This window comes from Hipposideros armiger, unplaced genomic scaffold, assembly GCF_001890085.2.
Source record: "Hipposideros armiger isolate ML-2016 unplaced genomic scaffold, ASM189008v1 scaffold_45, whole genome shotgun sequence".
In the NCBI taxonomy this organism is placed as follows: domain Eukaryota; kingdom Metazoa; phylum Chordata; class Mammalia; order Chiroptera; family Hipposideridae; genus Hipposideros; species Hipposideros armiger.
The window spans coordinates 1353119-1370344 of NW_017731395.1; the positions used below are offsets into that span (position 1 = coordinate 1353119).

Below are 17226 nucleotides of genomic sequence, written 5' to 3' on the forward strand. Positions count from 1 at the left end.
ATTCAGAACATGTACCTATGTACAGTGATTTATTTTCTCAATATATTGAATAATTGGATTTTAATAATGTAGAGCTGTCCATTTTTTTCCTTAACGTTTCTAAGTCATGATTATTCCTTTTGCTCTTTTCTTGGAAAGCTGGCTGAAATCATCACATTTCTTGGAATTGAAGCATCTGTTTCCTTAAAGGTGGGACTGAAGCAGTTTGATGCTTTTTAAAGCTGTGAGTCCCGGAGGAGACTGATGGGGAGGCACTGATTGTGTTACCTATGCCCTTGAATTACAGACTCGCGGCGGGTTTTCATGTATGTGAAATTGACAACGTTATCAGTTTCAGCTTTTGTTTTCTTATTATAAACCCACAACAACTTTGTAGTAAAGGAAGATGATAGCTACTTTCTGTTAGGAAGTATTTCTTTCGTGACTGCAAAGCAGTAAATGTCAATAAAAATCCCCAGGGAAAAAAGTTACTGAGAGAGACTAGGTATTTATATATTTATTTTCTGATTTTGTGATCTGAGCACTTGAAACTAAATGTCAAACAAAGAAGACAGGTTAGGGGCTCCGCTCTCATACGTTTCTCACCACGGGCAACCATGTACTTTCTTCATAGCCAGGTACTTAGAGGCGGGACTGCTTGTGAAACACCTGGCTTCTTTGGTCTCCTAGTAACAGACCTAGACCCCAATTGATGAAGGCTTTTAAAAGTGTGCATTCCTCCTGGTTCCCAGACCCACTGGATTCCTGGGAATGGAGGCGCCCCTCGCTCAGGGCCCGAGGTGGTCCCCCAGCAGTTCTCAGGACTTGGTTTTTAGATGGAGCCGGGGCATGGGACTAAGGCAGGGGGGCTGGAGGAAGGCCCTGTCCCTGAGGTGCCCCCCCGCATTACGTGGCAGGCAGCAGTGGTTTTCCCTTCGCATAAAAGCAGCTCGGACAGGAATGTGTGGAATCCTCACTCTGTAAATAATTCAGCCTAGTGTTTGTTTACTGCAAATGCCTAAATAGATCAGTTTAGACAAAAGAGAGACGCCAAGCCTGAAATGGGAACAGCGAGGCTGCACACACGCTGCTGATGGGAACGGTGGAAGGCCAGTTTCTCATTGTAGTCACTTCTTTGGAAATAGACTGTTTAGTCCTCAATGTCGGGTGGTTTCTGATCTGAGCAGCAGTGGCCATCACAGTGAATGTGTGTTTGGCGCTACGGGACGTGCAGACACGGGAATATGGGTAAAGTGAAGAATCAGTGCTGATTGCAGAGCTGCTGCAGAAATCTGTAGTTAAAATAAAAATTAGTAACGGAGCCATGTATCTGGCCCTCTTTGAAGAATGGCCCTCTATTTGAAGAGGCTGCCTACACAGGTTTTCATCAGTGAGATGGAGGCCCTTTTTAAAGAAGATTTAACTGTCCTGCACAAGCACTTGTACCACGTGTTCGCACTTATGGTGCATTTCTAAAATTCAAAAGAATCTTTTGTTTCTTGCTGAAAAACATTACTTTTGAGCGGTCGGCAACTGAGAATGTTAATGTGTTAAACAGAGCAGCAGAGGCCATAGCCTTGGGAACCGGACTGCCTGGGTCCAGGAGCCCCGGGTGCCGTTTACCGCGTGTGGGTTCCTTCCCCACGTTGCACCTCAGGTCCCTTCACTGTTTCAAGGTAATCTTTCTAGTGGTAACAACCCCCCCCACAGACTGTACAGTCGTGTTAATCCACATGACGTTCTTAGAACAACGGTCGGCTCGTAAGCAAGCTCTATAAATGTTTGCAGTTAGTTTTGTTTTGTGTGGCATGTCACTAGAATGAGTTCCTTGTATTTCGCTCTCATTTTTTCCTAACAGATAGTAGTCAGAGATGAATCTGTAGTTGGAAACCAGTTTGAAAGGCAACTGTTACTACTTCTGAATTACTGGATAACCTGAAAATTATCCAGTCATCTGATAAAAATTGTGTTTAGATTTGGAAAGTTTCCCCCTTATAGTAAGTAGGTCTGGTAATGCATAATTCTTACAAAATAATAAAAGTAGGTTTTGAGGGTCTAGAAATGTGTCTAGATCTCTTAGTCCCCGTTTCAAGCTATGGATGAACTATGTTACTGACCAGATGTTACTTACCTAGGAAAGTTTAGTTCTACATGGATGCTGGTATTCTGTGTGAATGTTCTCATCTTTGTGAGTAATGGACAGAGCATCATGAGAAGGTCACCAATGTCCCCATTTGGGGATCCTGTGGGCACAGACGGCTCAGAGCATCAGTAAGTAGGGACAGTGGTGGAGGGGCCAGAGGTGCCTTATTGTAGTTCACTCTGTGCGAGGTCCTGTGGAAGGTGTTTTATGACATAATCATCATTTTAAGAAGCACCAGAACTCTTATTTTAGAGGAGAAGCATAAAGCCGGGAAGAGGAAGTGACTTCCCAGGCCACATGGATAGGAATTGGTAGCATCAGGCTTCAAACCCAGTCTGTGCTGCCCCCAACCTGTTTCAGCCATTAGCGCCTGCTGCTGACCCGTCTGAGGCACCTCATCAGAACCGGAACAGATAACTGTCACCCTTCCCTCATCTAGATGCGCCCTAGCGTGTCCCCCACCCGGACAAGGAGGAGGGTGAGGAGCGAGACAGCCTGCAGTCTGAGCTTTCCTCGATCTCATGACCCCTTCATGGGATGCCTAGCAGCCCAGGGAGACCAGTACATTTAAAAATCTTATTTCTCAAAACTGTTAAGGAAATAAAATAAAATCTTACCATAGTAAAGCATTTCAGAATTCTGAAACATTTAGAAAATTCAGTTAGAATTTACTTTCTCTTCACTTACCAAGGAATTAAAATGTACTGGATATCAGATGTGTCTTCTATTTAATCATCGTTTGTCTAATAGAAATATTAGCATCCTTTTTATTTTTCACTTCATGAAAATTTTCCAGCAGGAAGTAAGTAAGAAAGGCCAATATTTCTGGTCTTACATGGACCTGTCGGCACCTCGGTTCTGAAATGAACCCTGAGTCCGAGTGAGTTTGTTTTATGCGTTATCTGCCCATCCTTATCTCCGTCTAGGTTTTTGTTTGTTTGGGGCGATTATTTGAAGGTGATAGCTGCCCTCCTCCCAGAGAGCCTTGTTTTTAGGACAGCTTTGTTGAGAGAGAACTCACATACTCTGTAATTGAGAAGATTCTTTTATAACTTGGAGAGCCAGAACCCAGCCATGGTCTATACCTTACATTTGGTTCCATCTTGGTTTCTTTTTTTCTAGACTAGACCCTTGTTCTGAATTTGTCTGATTGTTGTTTCATCCTGATGTCTTTTAACTTGTTCCTTTGTGCCCTTTTCCTGTAAGCTGGAAATTAGGACTAAAGGTTAGGTTTTAAATTACACTTTTTTGGCATAGCTGTTTCAAAGGTGTGGCCCTTAGATGCCATTGGGTCATAGCAGGAGACATAGTATCAGAATGTCTCATTGTAGAGATGGTAGTTTTTCATTTGTTTAAAGTGACAATAAATGTTTCCTTATTAAAGGTGCATTTACCCCCTACAGTTGGGAAGTAACTTCTGGGATGAATGCTTTGGAAGGCGCAAATGTACCTTTCTCCATCTCTCTGTTGTCTTTCACCGTCAATTGATGATCCTTGCCTAAAACAGTTATGCTATTAGAGTTTACAGAATGATGATCTCTCATTTTCCATTTATTTATTTCTCTGAACTTGAGTTCCTAAAGATGGCATGACGGGGGTTTCTTTCCCTTTAATTATCATTTTCCAGAGTAAGGAGTTGCTCTAACAGTCACCTCCCGAGCTGGGAAGTGAGCCTTCCTCTCCTCCCTGTTGTGTCTTGGTCTTTTTAAAAAAATTCATGGACATAGGAACTTTCATTTGTTCAATAGTTTACAATCAGTATGCTTTTTGAATTTGCACATGTGCGACAGGAACCAGTGCAGACTGGCTCTTGTGCCCTTTTGACAGGGCCCCATGTTTCTCTGAGTACTTGCCTGCTTTGGGGCATAACGAAATGTCCCAGACCAAACCTTGTACTTGCCACGTGCGTCCCAGGCCCGGAATCACCCATTTCTCCCACTGAAAGCATCCACTTGTTTCTAAATCTCTTGTTTATGTCAGTAGATTGATAGCATACATATTCTTTACTAGGTAGAACTTAGTTTTGTTTATATAGGATTTCTTAGTCTTAAACGAACTTGTACATATGTTTTCTCATTGAAGCTTATTAACAAATGTGTTATTAAAACATCAGTGTCTATTTTCCAGATGAATTCACAGCCTTGCTGATTTGTTTATAAATCTGAATTCTCACTTAAGTGCTATAAGGTAGCGGATAAAAGAGCACGGCTGTGCTTTAAGAGAGCAGCTGGCAGAGTGGAGCAGAAATATCTCAAGCTCCTAACTGAGCGCTTGCGTCAGAAATCTCCCAGAGATGTTACATTTGTCTTTTTAGGCCGCGTAGTCAACTTTAACTCATTAAAATAATTCTTAAGAGAATGTAAACAGTGAGGAGAATTGGAGTTGCCTGATGTTTCCTAAAACTTAATTCTATGGAGTTCGATGTATAGAAGAGCGAGTTAGAATAAAAACCACCAAATAGACAGACCCGCTTTGAGCAAGGACCTAAGTGTTGAGCTCATGGGAAAGCAAGGGCCACAGATGAAATTAAAACAAGAACCACTGCAGGGGCTGAAAGAACAGAATGCATCAAAGAAGCGTGTCCTTCAGGAAGGAGTACTGGGCCCGAGTTCAGGGCGCGCTAGACAGAATTAGGTTTTCTTAGAGATGTCTGCGCATTCGCCATGTGCGTGGACTATAATTAAAGGTGATGTAATTTCAGCATCTTGATCTTTTTTCCTGGGAAATCCTACCCAATGCTTTTCTAGTTTGCCTGGATCTTACAAACGACCCATTTGAACTTGGAAACTAGACGAACCTGGAAACCATACACAGAGTTAACAAAACCAGGGCCAACTGGGCTTGTTGCCCGGGAGACCGTCCTAGTAAAACAGTTAACACAAACTCAAACAAGTGTGTGAAGGAACAGCGAAGGTGGAAATTGGTCAAAACAATTAGGGATGGCTTATTAAGAATTCTTTAAGAATCAGAGAAAAGTTGAGTTTGTATTGACGTGGGATCTTCCATATAATCTTGAACCTGTAGGTTCATTGGAGCACTCGTACATTTCACGTTGAAAGTTTTCAGTCCTTTGTCATTATTGGGAAGTTATAATGTCTTGCATGATTAGGAAGCCATTGGTGATCTTGTTCAGATCCTAAAGATTTGGGCTGTATTTATGTTGATTTCTACCGGAATACATTTTTCATGTAAAGGGATTTCTCATATATTCTTCATTGTACAGGCAGAACTTTGAAATGGGCTTTAATCGGTTGTAGGGGAGATTACTAAATGCAATTGCGAATAGGTTACTAAAAATTTACAACAACAAAGGTATTAAGGTGAATTTAGCCAGAGTTAGGACCTTTTTTTTTTTTTAATTTAGGTGAAACTAAATAAAAGTAAAAACCGAACATTCTTCTTAGGGAAAGCAAAGAAATCTAGTATTGCTGATTGCTAAATATAGATGTGATTATACTGTTTATTTTTTTAGGATTTGACTTTTTAATTTTCCACCTTCAAAATTGAAACGAGGTTAAGCTCTTCATTATCTGGTGTTAGACTAATAAATGATTCCAAACCTCTTGTTTCCAGTTTTCTTTTCAATAGCTGCCAAGGTATGTTTGCACGTCGACATGGAAGCTGATTAGCATTTTTGAGGGCTGTCTTCATCTTCAGCATCGACACAGGCTGCTTCTGTGTGATCTAGATTAAATATTTGTATAAAAGCAGGCCAGCGAGGGTGGGGCCGGTTCTGTTTCCTTGCCTCGTGTGGTTTTCATTAAGGTTTCCGCGTAATGGGTCTTACTTTTCAGCTGCTGTGGGTTCGTGGAGGTATCGCGCGGCTTCTGTAGGCCTGCAGGTCAGTGCCGCCTTGTAGCAGCCCCGACAGACCTCATAAGCTGCTAACTTGGGGCCATTCCGGCCTCTGCTCAGCTGCTAACACAGCTCCCATCCGATGGTGGGTAGCAAATGCCGGCGCCTACCATGTCCAGTGCGGGTCACTGGACCTTACATGGCGTTTGCCCGCGTGGGTCTCAGGCGTTCGCGGGCGTCGGGGGCGCTGGGCAGCTCCGCCCCGAGAGCGAGTGCGCAGCGGGCTGCAGGGGCCCCGAGGCTGAGTGTCCGGCGCCTGACGCTGGCGCCGCTGCCTGATCTGCGGACACGCTTGGAGACGCGCTGGCACAGACTATATTGGGTGCTTGAAAAACAAAAACGCCGCCACCCGGTTCCCACAATAAAGCCTTCCTTCACTGTTATTCTTCACCTTGGACAACTGAGAGGAGCCGTGGGCTACTACTGCTCTCCAAGCGTGTCTTACACTCCAAGGCGTGTTTACAGGACTGCTTTTCAAGACAAGCGTGCGAGAGCGTCGGGCGCAACGTTTTCATTCAGGAACTCTGCCCTGTGGCCCACGGTGGTTCCTTTCCTTCTGAACTACAGTAACCTCCCCCCCGCATTTCGCCTTCCGCGGGACTGTGGTTCTGAAATATGACATGGCCACCTCCCTTCACGTCATCACGCAAGCATTGTGTCAGCTCATGTCGTCACAAGAAACAAAAGCGGGGTGAGCACAGGCCTGAGTTGTTGGTGTCTTCCTGTGCCCGATCCAACGTAGTATGCGCCTATACGGAGCTTCAGCGCTGTCTCGGCTCCAGCATCCACCGTGGGCCTCGGGACTGGTTTAGGGCTCTGGCCCCGTCCTTCCTTCCCTCCCTTGTTGGGGTGCCACCCAGCAGAGGCGTCACTCAGTCCCGCGGAGGTGAGCTCTCGGGGGGACACTGCCTGAGGCCAGCAGGTCGGGTCTGCCTGCCCTCGCTGCCGCGCGCTGACGGCGAGCTGGGTGCCGTTATGGCAACGCGGAGGCCGGCCGTTGAGATGGTGCATCGCCCCATGTAAGCACACACCTCAGTGTCAGGACAAGTCTGCACTCGTCAGTCGCTCGGATGTGGCTCTGCCAGGAAGCATGTACTTCTTAGGAGTTCACTGAAAGCTTTGAGTGAATAATTCGGCAGGGGAGACGTTACAAGTGTGGCTTCTAAGTAGATTTCGGTTCATTGGGAACAGCTCTTTCTCTTAGTTAAGGTGAGAAGATTGGCGAAGAAAACTTGGGTGGAGTCAGGGAAAATGGCATTTCCCCAGGTAGGTGACTTCCTGTGACCTGAGCAGAAGTGGGGTGACGCTGCGGGAATGAGGGCCCGGGGTGCCCACTCCATGACAGGTCACAGAGGACCTTCGGCCTGGCCGGCGGGCTCCCCCCGTGTGACGGGGCGCGCTGGAGCTCTTACTGTTGGCTTTCACTGGCACAGATGTTTTTTATTTGTTCCTTGATGCCGGTTACGCATTAGAGGACGAAGCGTGCTGTGGGACTTGCTAAGCCAGTTCTGAAGCCTTCGCTCCCGTTTATATGCTACCCAGCCTTCAGATGATATTTCGGCACAAGCTCGGCTTCCTCCTTTGACCCCAGGAAGAGAGGAGTAGACACAGTAGGACACCTGTCCTGTTGGGAATAGCGCCCTATTTTTTTAAATGGAATGACCGCTTCAGGGCTGTATTAGTTTAATTAAATGGTAGCTTCAGCAGAATTAAATAAATGATCTTTCGTAACCCAGCAAATGTCTTTAATATCTTTTCTCTTTTAATATCTTTTTGATATGGTTAGCCCCCATAAAGAATTATTTTCTAACCAAATGTCGTGGGTTCTTGCATATTTAGAGATTTTTCTGACATTGTGTATTTCTATGAATGGAATAAATAAAAGAGCATTAACTGTTAGTTCCATGAGGATGAGGACTTTGTTTTGTTTATCACCATATTTCCAACATTAACAATGCTGCTTAATACACAGTTCTCAGTAAATATTTGTGCAATGAAGGAAAGAAATCAGAGAGCTTGTAGCTCTACATATGTTGTATTACCTAGTTACTACCACAGGGTGGTGCTGTTGCACCGTGAAATGAGAGGCTGTAATTCTTAGGCTCATATAAATTTATAGTTTTACATAAATCCTATGAATAAACAAAATGAATTGACTACCTATTATGTTTATTGCCAGCTTCAGTTATTTATAATTTTAGCTTGTGATTAGCCTTTTGATTTCGTGATTAAGTCAGGCAGTGAGATCATAACCTAAATAAAGGACTTTGGTTCAAATCTTTATCAAAAATTAAATGAGATAGCACTTATAAAACCCGAGCACAGTTCCTGGTTAGTTTCCTTTTCTCTCCTCTATTTTGGGTTAAAAGTCTTTGTTAAATTTCTATTCGTTTTAAAATAATTTGCCAAATTTTCTAATAAATTATCAGTGAACTTAAAATAATATTGTATGACTCTTTTGATTATCAAAAGATTTTAAAAATTGATTCCAAACCTAGATTTTACTATATTTTCCCCCCACTGCAAAAAAAAAAATTTGCTTTCATGATTCTTTTATGGGGTAAAAATATTAACATGTAGCTCTTTTACACATTTGTGCAGGTATGGTCACAGTGTGTAAATAAAGCTAGTCTATACTTTGTGAAACTAAGTGTTGAGAAGTTTGTTGTGTAGCTTGGCCTCTTCTTTTCCTGTGATCAAATGGACGTTTTAATATTGTGGTTCTATACTTGTCCTCAGACGGAAGCGAAAGAGGAGGGACCAGGATGGTCAATCCTCCGTGACGATTTCATGATGGGAGCATCCATGAAAGACTGGGACAAAGACAGCGACGGCCCAGATGACAGCAGGCTGGGATCTGCAAGGGACTCGGACACATAAAGCTACATAGAACACGCAATGTGCAGCCATGTCATTTTCCGTAGAAAAATACTGCATGTTCCGAAAGCTGGGGAATTATAAGGCTACTGTTCGTAAGAAACCCACAAGACTTTTATGATTACCAACTTTGATTTTTCACATAAAACTTGAATAAAATTATGTTTTCAAACTTGGTAATTTTAAGCATTATTCCTCAAAACATTTGTAAAAAGAAATATTTATACTTGTCCGATGACATATGCATTTTGCCAGGATCATTATAGGTTTACATGTTGGTCATGGATGTCAGTGTTTTGTTTTAGGATTACCGGTGTTTCTAGAAATACAGTGCTGTGTAATTAAATGGAACTCCTTGAAATAGTGTTTTTCAGCCTTCCAATTGACATATCTATGTATTTATAGTTATGGGGGGAAGAGTTGGTGTTTGTTTTGGTGAGCTATTGAGAAAACTTATGTAGAAAAATTTAAATTATAATATTTCTGAGTTGGGGTGATAATTTTAATTTTTAGATATTCTGGCAAATATGATATAAGAAACACACCAGATTTCTACTTTTATATTATTTCCTTTTCCATGCTAAGTAATATACATAAATAACAACTTAGATTTATTTTTAAGTGTTAGGTTATTTTTGTATGAGAAATTTACTGAGGTGGAAATTCTCGTGTTTAACTTATGCAGTGAGGTATGATTTCTTAGGACGCGCATTTGACAGATTTTATCGTAGTTGTTGTTCTTCTCTTTCACATTTAAGTTACCTTAAATTCTCTTGTATGGCCTGGCTGACCAGTGAAATAGTAAAGTCACACAGCAGGTAGCTGGCATCAGAATAGACATCTGACTTGAGACTTGGTTTATTTTTGTTGCCTTAAAGATTACTGAATGAATTGAGTTTTAACGTCTAGCTGGTAAATAAAAAGAGAAGAGAAAGTAAGAAAGTAGTATCATTCCAACATTTCTGTGAAACTGGGTCTAGGACCTAAAGTTTGTAGGGGAATTATTTAATAAATGTGATCTGTTTTTTTTTTTTTTTTAAGGCTCCAGCTGTTTCTCCATCTTTCCATAATAAAAATAGTTCCCTCCAACTACCCACACACACATACTTGTATCTGTTATGTATCGAAAGATAATCTTCCCCCAAACTACTGCAACAAAGATGTTTATATTCTCAAACCCATTGGAGTGCTGTAAGTGTTACATAGTTAAAGTTCAGTTAGTTTGTAGTCTGGTATTTGTTATCATAAAGGAAGGTGTACACCCAAGATCTCAAGTGATTAAACCAGCAAAGCTCAAAATGCATTTGTGTATGTATTCCGGCTATTGCACTTTAGTGTCTTATTAAATTATAGAACTGCCATTTTGTCAGTGTAATCTAAATAAATGTGGACAGATATTTCTCAATAGTAATACAAGAGGGCTAAGGATCCCATTATAATTTAACACAGGTAAATATTTCAATGTAAGCTAACACATAGGTAACTTGGGAAAAAAAATTATTTGCAGCACTTAAAAACTTTTTCTCCCCAGAATTAAAGATTGTGCTCTGGTTTTTGTTACGAATCTCTTCCTGCATCATACTAAAGCTTTGAGAAAATTCTCCTGAATAGTACATTTGGGTGATAGAAATGGGTAAATAACTTCCCATTTTCTAAAAAGGTGTTGTGGAGACATACACTCATTGTATAATCCTTAGGTTAATTTAGAAGAATTCAACAAGATGTTCAAACTGAAAGTAAGGAAGAGAATATTTGCAGATTTTCTTCTTTCAGAAATTATTTTATTCCAAAATAAAATCGAGTTGCCACTGTAAGAAAAAATATATCACTTAACATTCAAAGGCTATAAAGCATATGTAAAATTAAAATCATTTTTATCATAAAGCTGGGATGTTTAAATGTACTAATATTTCTACATCTTGGTTGGAGAATATTTAAGCAAAATGACTACCATATATGACTATGAATCTAAGGGTGAGCATATTATTTTAGATTCCAAGTGTATATCTTTAGATGAATGGTTTAAATAATGTATTATAGTTCTGGTGCCTCTATCCTGAATATTGTACCCACGACTAAATTCTTCTGACATCAATCAGATAAATAATTCAGCATCCATTCCATTTTTCTACATTGTCTTTGAGTTATTTAAGGAAGGACCTTAAAAAGAACTGCATTTCTGTTACTCCCCGCCCCCCAATTTATCTAATTATAACAATATCTTTGTAACGATTTAGACTAATATAGTGATCAAAAGTTGTTGTTTTTTTATTTGTTTACAAAGAACTATGGAAAACAGTAACCAGGTAACTAGCTATTACCTTATTCCTTATCTGGCTATTTAGGTGGCTAGGTGAGTTTTCTCAGTATCGAGCATAGTTTAGTATTGGTTATTAATGGTTTTTCAGCATTGAAATCTCAAAAAGTCAAAGATAATACCTGTGCTAGACTGACAGCAATGCAGGATCATCTTTGTAGGTTAGCATTTTAACTCAGAGCTGGAGTACTGAATTTCTGTTTTCAAGTTACCTAGCATTCTGCTTAGATCAAGTATTATTTTACTGAAAAACAATTGAGTGGAATCGTTCAAAGGCTCGCCTTCAGTACAGTGAGCCTGAACGGACTCAGTGGGATGTTCTAGAAGGTTTACATGAGGGTAAGTCCAAGTTCTTAAAAATATTTTGTGTCTTTTATAACCAGTGGGTGAAAAGGGAATGTTGAAATTCTGAAAACCCTCGTAGGGCTTTGTAGTCACAGTTTTGCACATATGAAATACTGCTTAATATTCAGTGGCCACCAGCTCCACTAACCCTGCCACCTGTGCTGGATATGTGAGCACAGCACTTACTTATAAAGCCATTTGATTGCAAGTAATCAATGTCCTCGTTAAACATACAACCACAGAGACTTCCTAAAGTCAAAGTGTGAACAGAAACATGGACAAAACTATAGACATAAGTTGTGTCACTAAAGAGTTAAAGGCATCATAAGGCCCAAGAAAACACCTGTGCAGGAACCTTCAAAGAGCATCGCCATTCCTGCAGAGGAGAGAGAGCCGGCACATAAGCTGATACTTCTGCATCCTTTGGGTACCCTGTTCCTCCCTCTGTGTTATTGTTTGTTACTTTTACTGTAGATTTTCATTAACATATATGTGAGTCATAAGTGAAAAAGTTGTATTTTTAGTCTTTTTAATCACTACAGAGTGCCATTATTGTGTTTAGTGTATTGATACTTCGATGCCACACAAATTTTACTTTTAAAACAAACATTTGAAAAATCAGTATATACATATATATTTTAGCATTTGTAATTTTGTAAAGACGTGTGGGGTGTGTGTGTGTGTGTGTGTGTGTGTGTGTGTGTGTGTGTGTGTGTGTTTTCTCAGTCCAGGCTGCTACAGCAACACCACGGACTGAGTGGCTAAAACAGCCAATATTTATTTCCCACAGTTCTAGTCTGGAAGACCTGATGCCTGGTGAGGACCCTTTTCGTGGTTTGCAGACAGCTGACTTCTTGCTGTGTCTTCACTTGGGGGAGAGAGAGATCTCAGCTTTCTCTGTCTCTCTTATGGGCACTGACCCTATCCAGGAGGGCTTCACCCTCATGACGCTTCCAGAGGGCTCCACCTCCAAGTACCATCACGCTGGGGATTGGGGCTTCAACATACGGATTTGGGGGGAGGCTAACATTCCACAGCAAGATATAAAATAGCAAACGGTACATTTTTTATTTAGAGGTAGAATAACTTTAACTACCATTGTTTCTTGACGTAAATATCTTAACAGAATTACAAAGTGAAGTGTTTATGTAGCATTAATTGAGCACTCATTCCAGGAACTGCTAGAATGATCTGAGTGACGCTGCTGCTTAGGGCAGAATAAGGGCTCAGGGAAAGACCAAAATGCGGAGTCTCTGCTTCCTTTTGAAAGTTAAATTCCTGCAGGAAGTTCTCACTGTATAATTTGAATCGTGTGGCGATTTGGATTAAGTGATAACCTGAAATAAATCCGTGAACTACCGTGACTTTAAAAATATTTGTTAAAAGATGAGCTGTTAAAAAGCTCCGTTGTGCATTTGTAGGGGATCCTAGAATAATGAAGCTTATCTAAAACTGTGAAGAGGCTTCCTGGTCGCTACTGTATTTGATACGTTAATACAGTATATAATTCCTTTTCATTGGGGCACACTGCGGTGGAGCGAAGGCCAGATTTGCTGTGCGCTTCCCTTAAATTCATCTATTATTATAGGATTAGGACCCATCAGTGTCGGTATTTGTCTCATGTTAGTGATGGGTAGAGCGTGTTGAGCCCTGTAGATATTCTGAGTCTGAAGACTATTTGAGGTGAACTGGCAGGAACAAGTTTTGGAAACGGGAGAGAGCGCTACTCCATGCCTACAAAAAGCCCTCTCATTCCTTCCCCAAGAAAACAGGACTCTGAATTTTGGCCAGCTGGATAGACAGCTCTCGCTGCCTCTTGTAGCAAAGGTAGGCCCAGTGAAGTTTCTCACTGGGGGAGCTTTTCTGAAACTTGATTAAACATATTAATCAATAGACTTGGAAGTGGAATAGTGTTTCAGCTAGGTGCTGAGAGACTTAGAAGAGCGGCTGATGTAGAACAAAACGCTAAGAGCTGTAATGAATTGCAACTCCCGTGCTTTGGAGCTAACATCGGGGAGCCCACTGACTTAGGAGGTTTCCCGAGGAGGTGCCTTCTGTGCAGGCCTCGGAGTTGTCCAGCAGCTCCAGTCTCTATCCCAGCACGCACTCGGCATCCTGCCAGACCAAATGTAGGTTGCAGATTGGGGGGGAAAAAAAGAAAAAACACACAATGAGCATTATTAGCACAGCCAGTTTAAAATGATGAGGTGTTAACCACATTTGTATAAATAACAGTTTCTCTAACCTCTGAATCATTATCCTGCATTTTTAATGCAATCGGTTCATAAACATCAAAGCGAGAACACCAAATTTGTGTGGGGTCAGGACCAACTGGGGCTTGAATGTAGAGACAGCTGAGAGCTGTGTCCTCACGCGTGGGCGGTCTGGCAGCTGTTGATTCACCCTCGGGCTACTAGACAGTGGCCTCTCTGCCCCTGTCATCCAGACTTCAATCTTAGGTAAAAGTGTGTCCCCCTCCCACTGGACGGACGTAAACAATGGTTTGACATCAGCTCTGCAAACATCAGAGAGGCAGCCAGTCACAGCAGTTACCCCCGAAATACTGAAGAGTACCAAGCGTAACATCAGGGCTGTTTCCACATAATATTTGTCTTTGTACAATAACACTGGGCTCTCTGAAGTGTATTATAAATATAAAAGCTCATAGTCTAAAAGGTTCAAGGTGATGTGATCCTTGTCTGCAAATGGGTGGGGCCCTGGGAATAGCTAGATTGCATGACACAAGCCTGAGTCCTTATAAGGACTTGGTGAAATTATATTTATTTTACATCAACTGTTTTTCAGAACTAGTACTCGTTGTTAGATGACAAAAGGCATAATTTTGGAATCAGAACTGAGTGCAGAGTTCAGTGTGGACTCTTCGTATGAGCTGTGTCCTTTCCCGAATTTCTTAAAACTTCTCGAGGCTAGCATGGAAATCAGACAGGGGTCCATTTGTTCGTATTGCAAGGAGTTGCATAGTGAATGCACAGTAGTCTGTCTAGTAGGGCGCCTGAGGCGTAGGCGGGTCTCAGGAAATGTTCTTTGTGATGCATTTGGAAGATAAGGTGGTTAATTTGTGTTTCATTTCTGACCCATGTAATTGTAAATATTCCCCTTCTAGATTGCGTCCCCCCCACAAAAGTTGAAGTCCGGCAGATACTGAGCCGCAGTAATTCTACTTCTAGAAACTTAACTCAGGAAAAGATCCTGATTACCAAAAAAAAAAAAAAAAGTGGACAATATTATAACATTGTTTTTAATAGCAAGAAATCTTTGACAACTAAAGTTCAGTGATAACGCAGACATTTACGTCAACTGTGGTACTTCCACTTTTCTGTGACCCTTTAAAAACGATGGCTGTGAATGCTGGCGAAAACACACGTCAGTAAGTTATTAACTGAAAATGTAAGATTAAAAACATGGATGGCATAAGTACATTTTTATTTTGAATTTGTTTTTCCGTTTTATTTTTTGTTGTTCAATTACAGTTGAATGCAAGAAAAATTTTAAATGCCCAAAAGTCATTAGATGAATCTAAGAATATAATTATACATTCCTTTTTTAGGGAAATAATTTTTGACAGTCTGCAAGACAAGCCCCACACTAAGTAAAAAGGGCACCACATTTAATGAGCTCTTAAGACATATTTTTTGCCCACTTAGGACCTTTCCAGACCCCAAATTCAAAATACCGAAGATCGTCTTAATAGAACACCCCAGGGTTGCTATGGAGAGGTGCAATAGATGACTGTATGAAGAGTCCTATTTCCTGGAATCTTGCTTTTTCTTTTCAGTTTTAATTACACTGCTTGGAACACTGAACATAAAAATTTTGACTTTCCCCTCTCATGCAGCACCTGTTTCTCTGTCTCTTGATTAATAAAAATGTACATGATTTTGAAATAACCTCTGTTTTCTTGGTGTATTGAAAACTATTGTTGCCATTTTGCTTTCAGCCATCTTATTTTGATAGTCCCGTCAATCATTCAAGTATAATTTGGAACAGAAGTCATAACAGCAAACATTTACACAGTAATTGTTGTGAGCTGGATACTATTTACGGGTTTAATACTGCCCTTAACTCACCATCTTCCTATGGCCTCGTGAAGCAGGTGCTGTGATTGTCCCCAGTATGTAGTTGAGGAATGAGGCAGTAGGTTAAATGACTTGCCCAAGGTCACAGCTTGAGTCAGAGCTGCCGTGCACAACACTGATTCCTCATGTGTCAGATACTAACGTCTTACAGAAAAGGAGATGCTAGACATTGAACTTGGCTCTAGAAAAATAAATGGGCGTGTTGCATTTTTCTCTCTCATTTGCATATGACATGAACCTATGGCCAGTGAAAGCAGACACCATGTATCATTAAAGGTGAGACTTTTCCTGGCAGCGGCAGCTTGTAGTTTAAAGCAGCATTATCATCTCAGGCCTTGTTTTAGTTGTAACTGTTAGTTCATTGTGGCTACTGGAGTGGCCTCCAATAGTTTTGTCTGTTGGAACGTGGCTGTTGTCCTTTTATGCTAAGACAACCTATGGCCCCTATACTGCTGTTAATGACTACATGACTCAGAAGTGTCACTGCTGACGCTGTTGCTACTAAGAGTTTAGAAGTTCAAATGATGCTTTAAAAATGAAGATTAGAGTTTAGCTTAGAGTGTTATTGGCTAGGAGATGACAGGTAACTAAACATTTGTCATTAAGGAAGTCCCATTGTTATTAATCTGAGATCTTTTCTAAAAACGCATGTTTTTCAATCTTGATATGAAATTGTAGTTTTATGTGCGGGAATTTTTGTTATATAGTACCTCTTCTCGGAAAACAACAATCAGTAGCATATATTCCTGAGGTGAAACTGTCCATTACAGCTTTAAGGAAATTTTACAGCAAAATGACATTGCATGATTGTGGAATAAGCTGTGATAAAACACCCAGAGAAAATTGAGTGTGTTGCTTTTCTCCAAATAGGAAGCTGTAAGACATACCACGGCTGTCCTCTAGGTGGCATGATTTAGGCTATCATTGAATTAACTGGTTGATAACAATTTTTTTCCCCTACATCCAGACGAGAAGCTACAGTAGTTTCTGAACAATTAGTACCACAGTGGCATTGATTAGATTTGTTACAATTGGCCAGATGAGCAGACTGATCTTAGAATAGCCTGTTGTTTGATGACCTTAATGAATATCACAGCCTCGTTCAACAAAAACCAAAAACTTTAATAACCAGGCAGCCAAAATAATTGGTGTGTATTACTGAAGTCTCTCTGGGTTGTAGCACATACCTATTTGGGGATTTATTTCTGTGGTTTATAGTTTGCCATTGGCTAGCAACTGTGAAGAGATTGCCTTTGTACTTAAAAGGACACATCGATACAATTAAAATAATCTAAAATGAAACCAGAACTTGTAGGGATCTTGATCACAAAAATTTTCAGGTTCACAGGACACACAACCTTTCAGTTAGCTGAAGTTAACTTTCCAGGTGTCCCTGGTTTAGTGCAGCTTTTATTGTTTATTAAATAGGAAAGATCAACGTGGAAAAAGTCAATATTGGGTGACCCATATGCCCCAAGTGGCAAATAGAAAACATTCTGCGCTTTTTTTCTGGTCACCGAAATAGGAAGGGGACAGAATTCATTCTTACACTTTAGATTCTTTATGTGTTTTTCCAAAATTTAAAAATGAATTTGGCTACCTGAACTGCTTCT

The 17226-nt window shown here is 40.8% G+C and overlaps 1 protein-coding gene across 1 annotated transcript in view; it reads left to right on the top strand.

Moving 5' to 3' along the window:
• Positions 1–9034, top strand: part of RRP15 (ribosomal RNA processing 15 homolog) — a 28093-nt gene extending 19059 nt beyond the window's left edge. The window contains exon 6 of the mRNA XM_019639642.1: positions 8717–9034. Within this exon, the coding sequence (XP_019495187.1) occupies positions 8717–8857 (141 nt within the window). The 3' untranslated portion in view covers positions 8858–9034. The remainder of the gene's footprint in view (positions 1–8716) is intronic.
• Positions 9035–17226: the final 8192 nt, after the last annotated feature.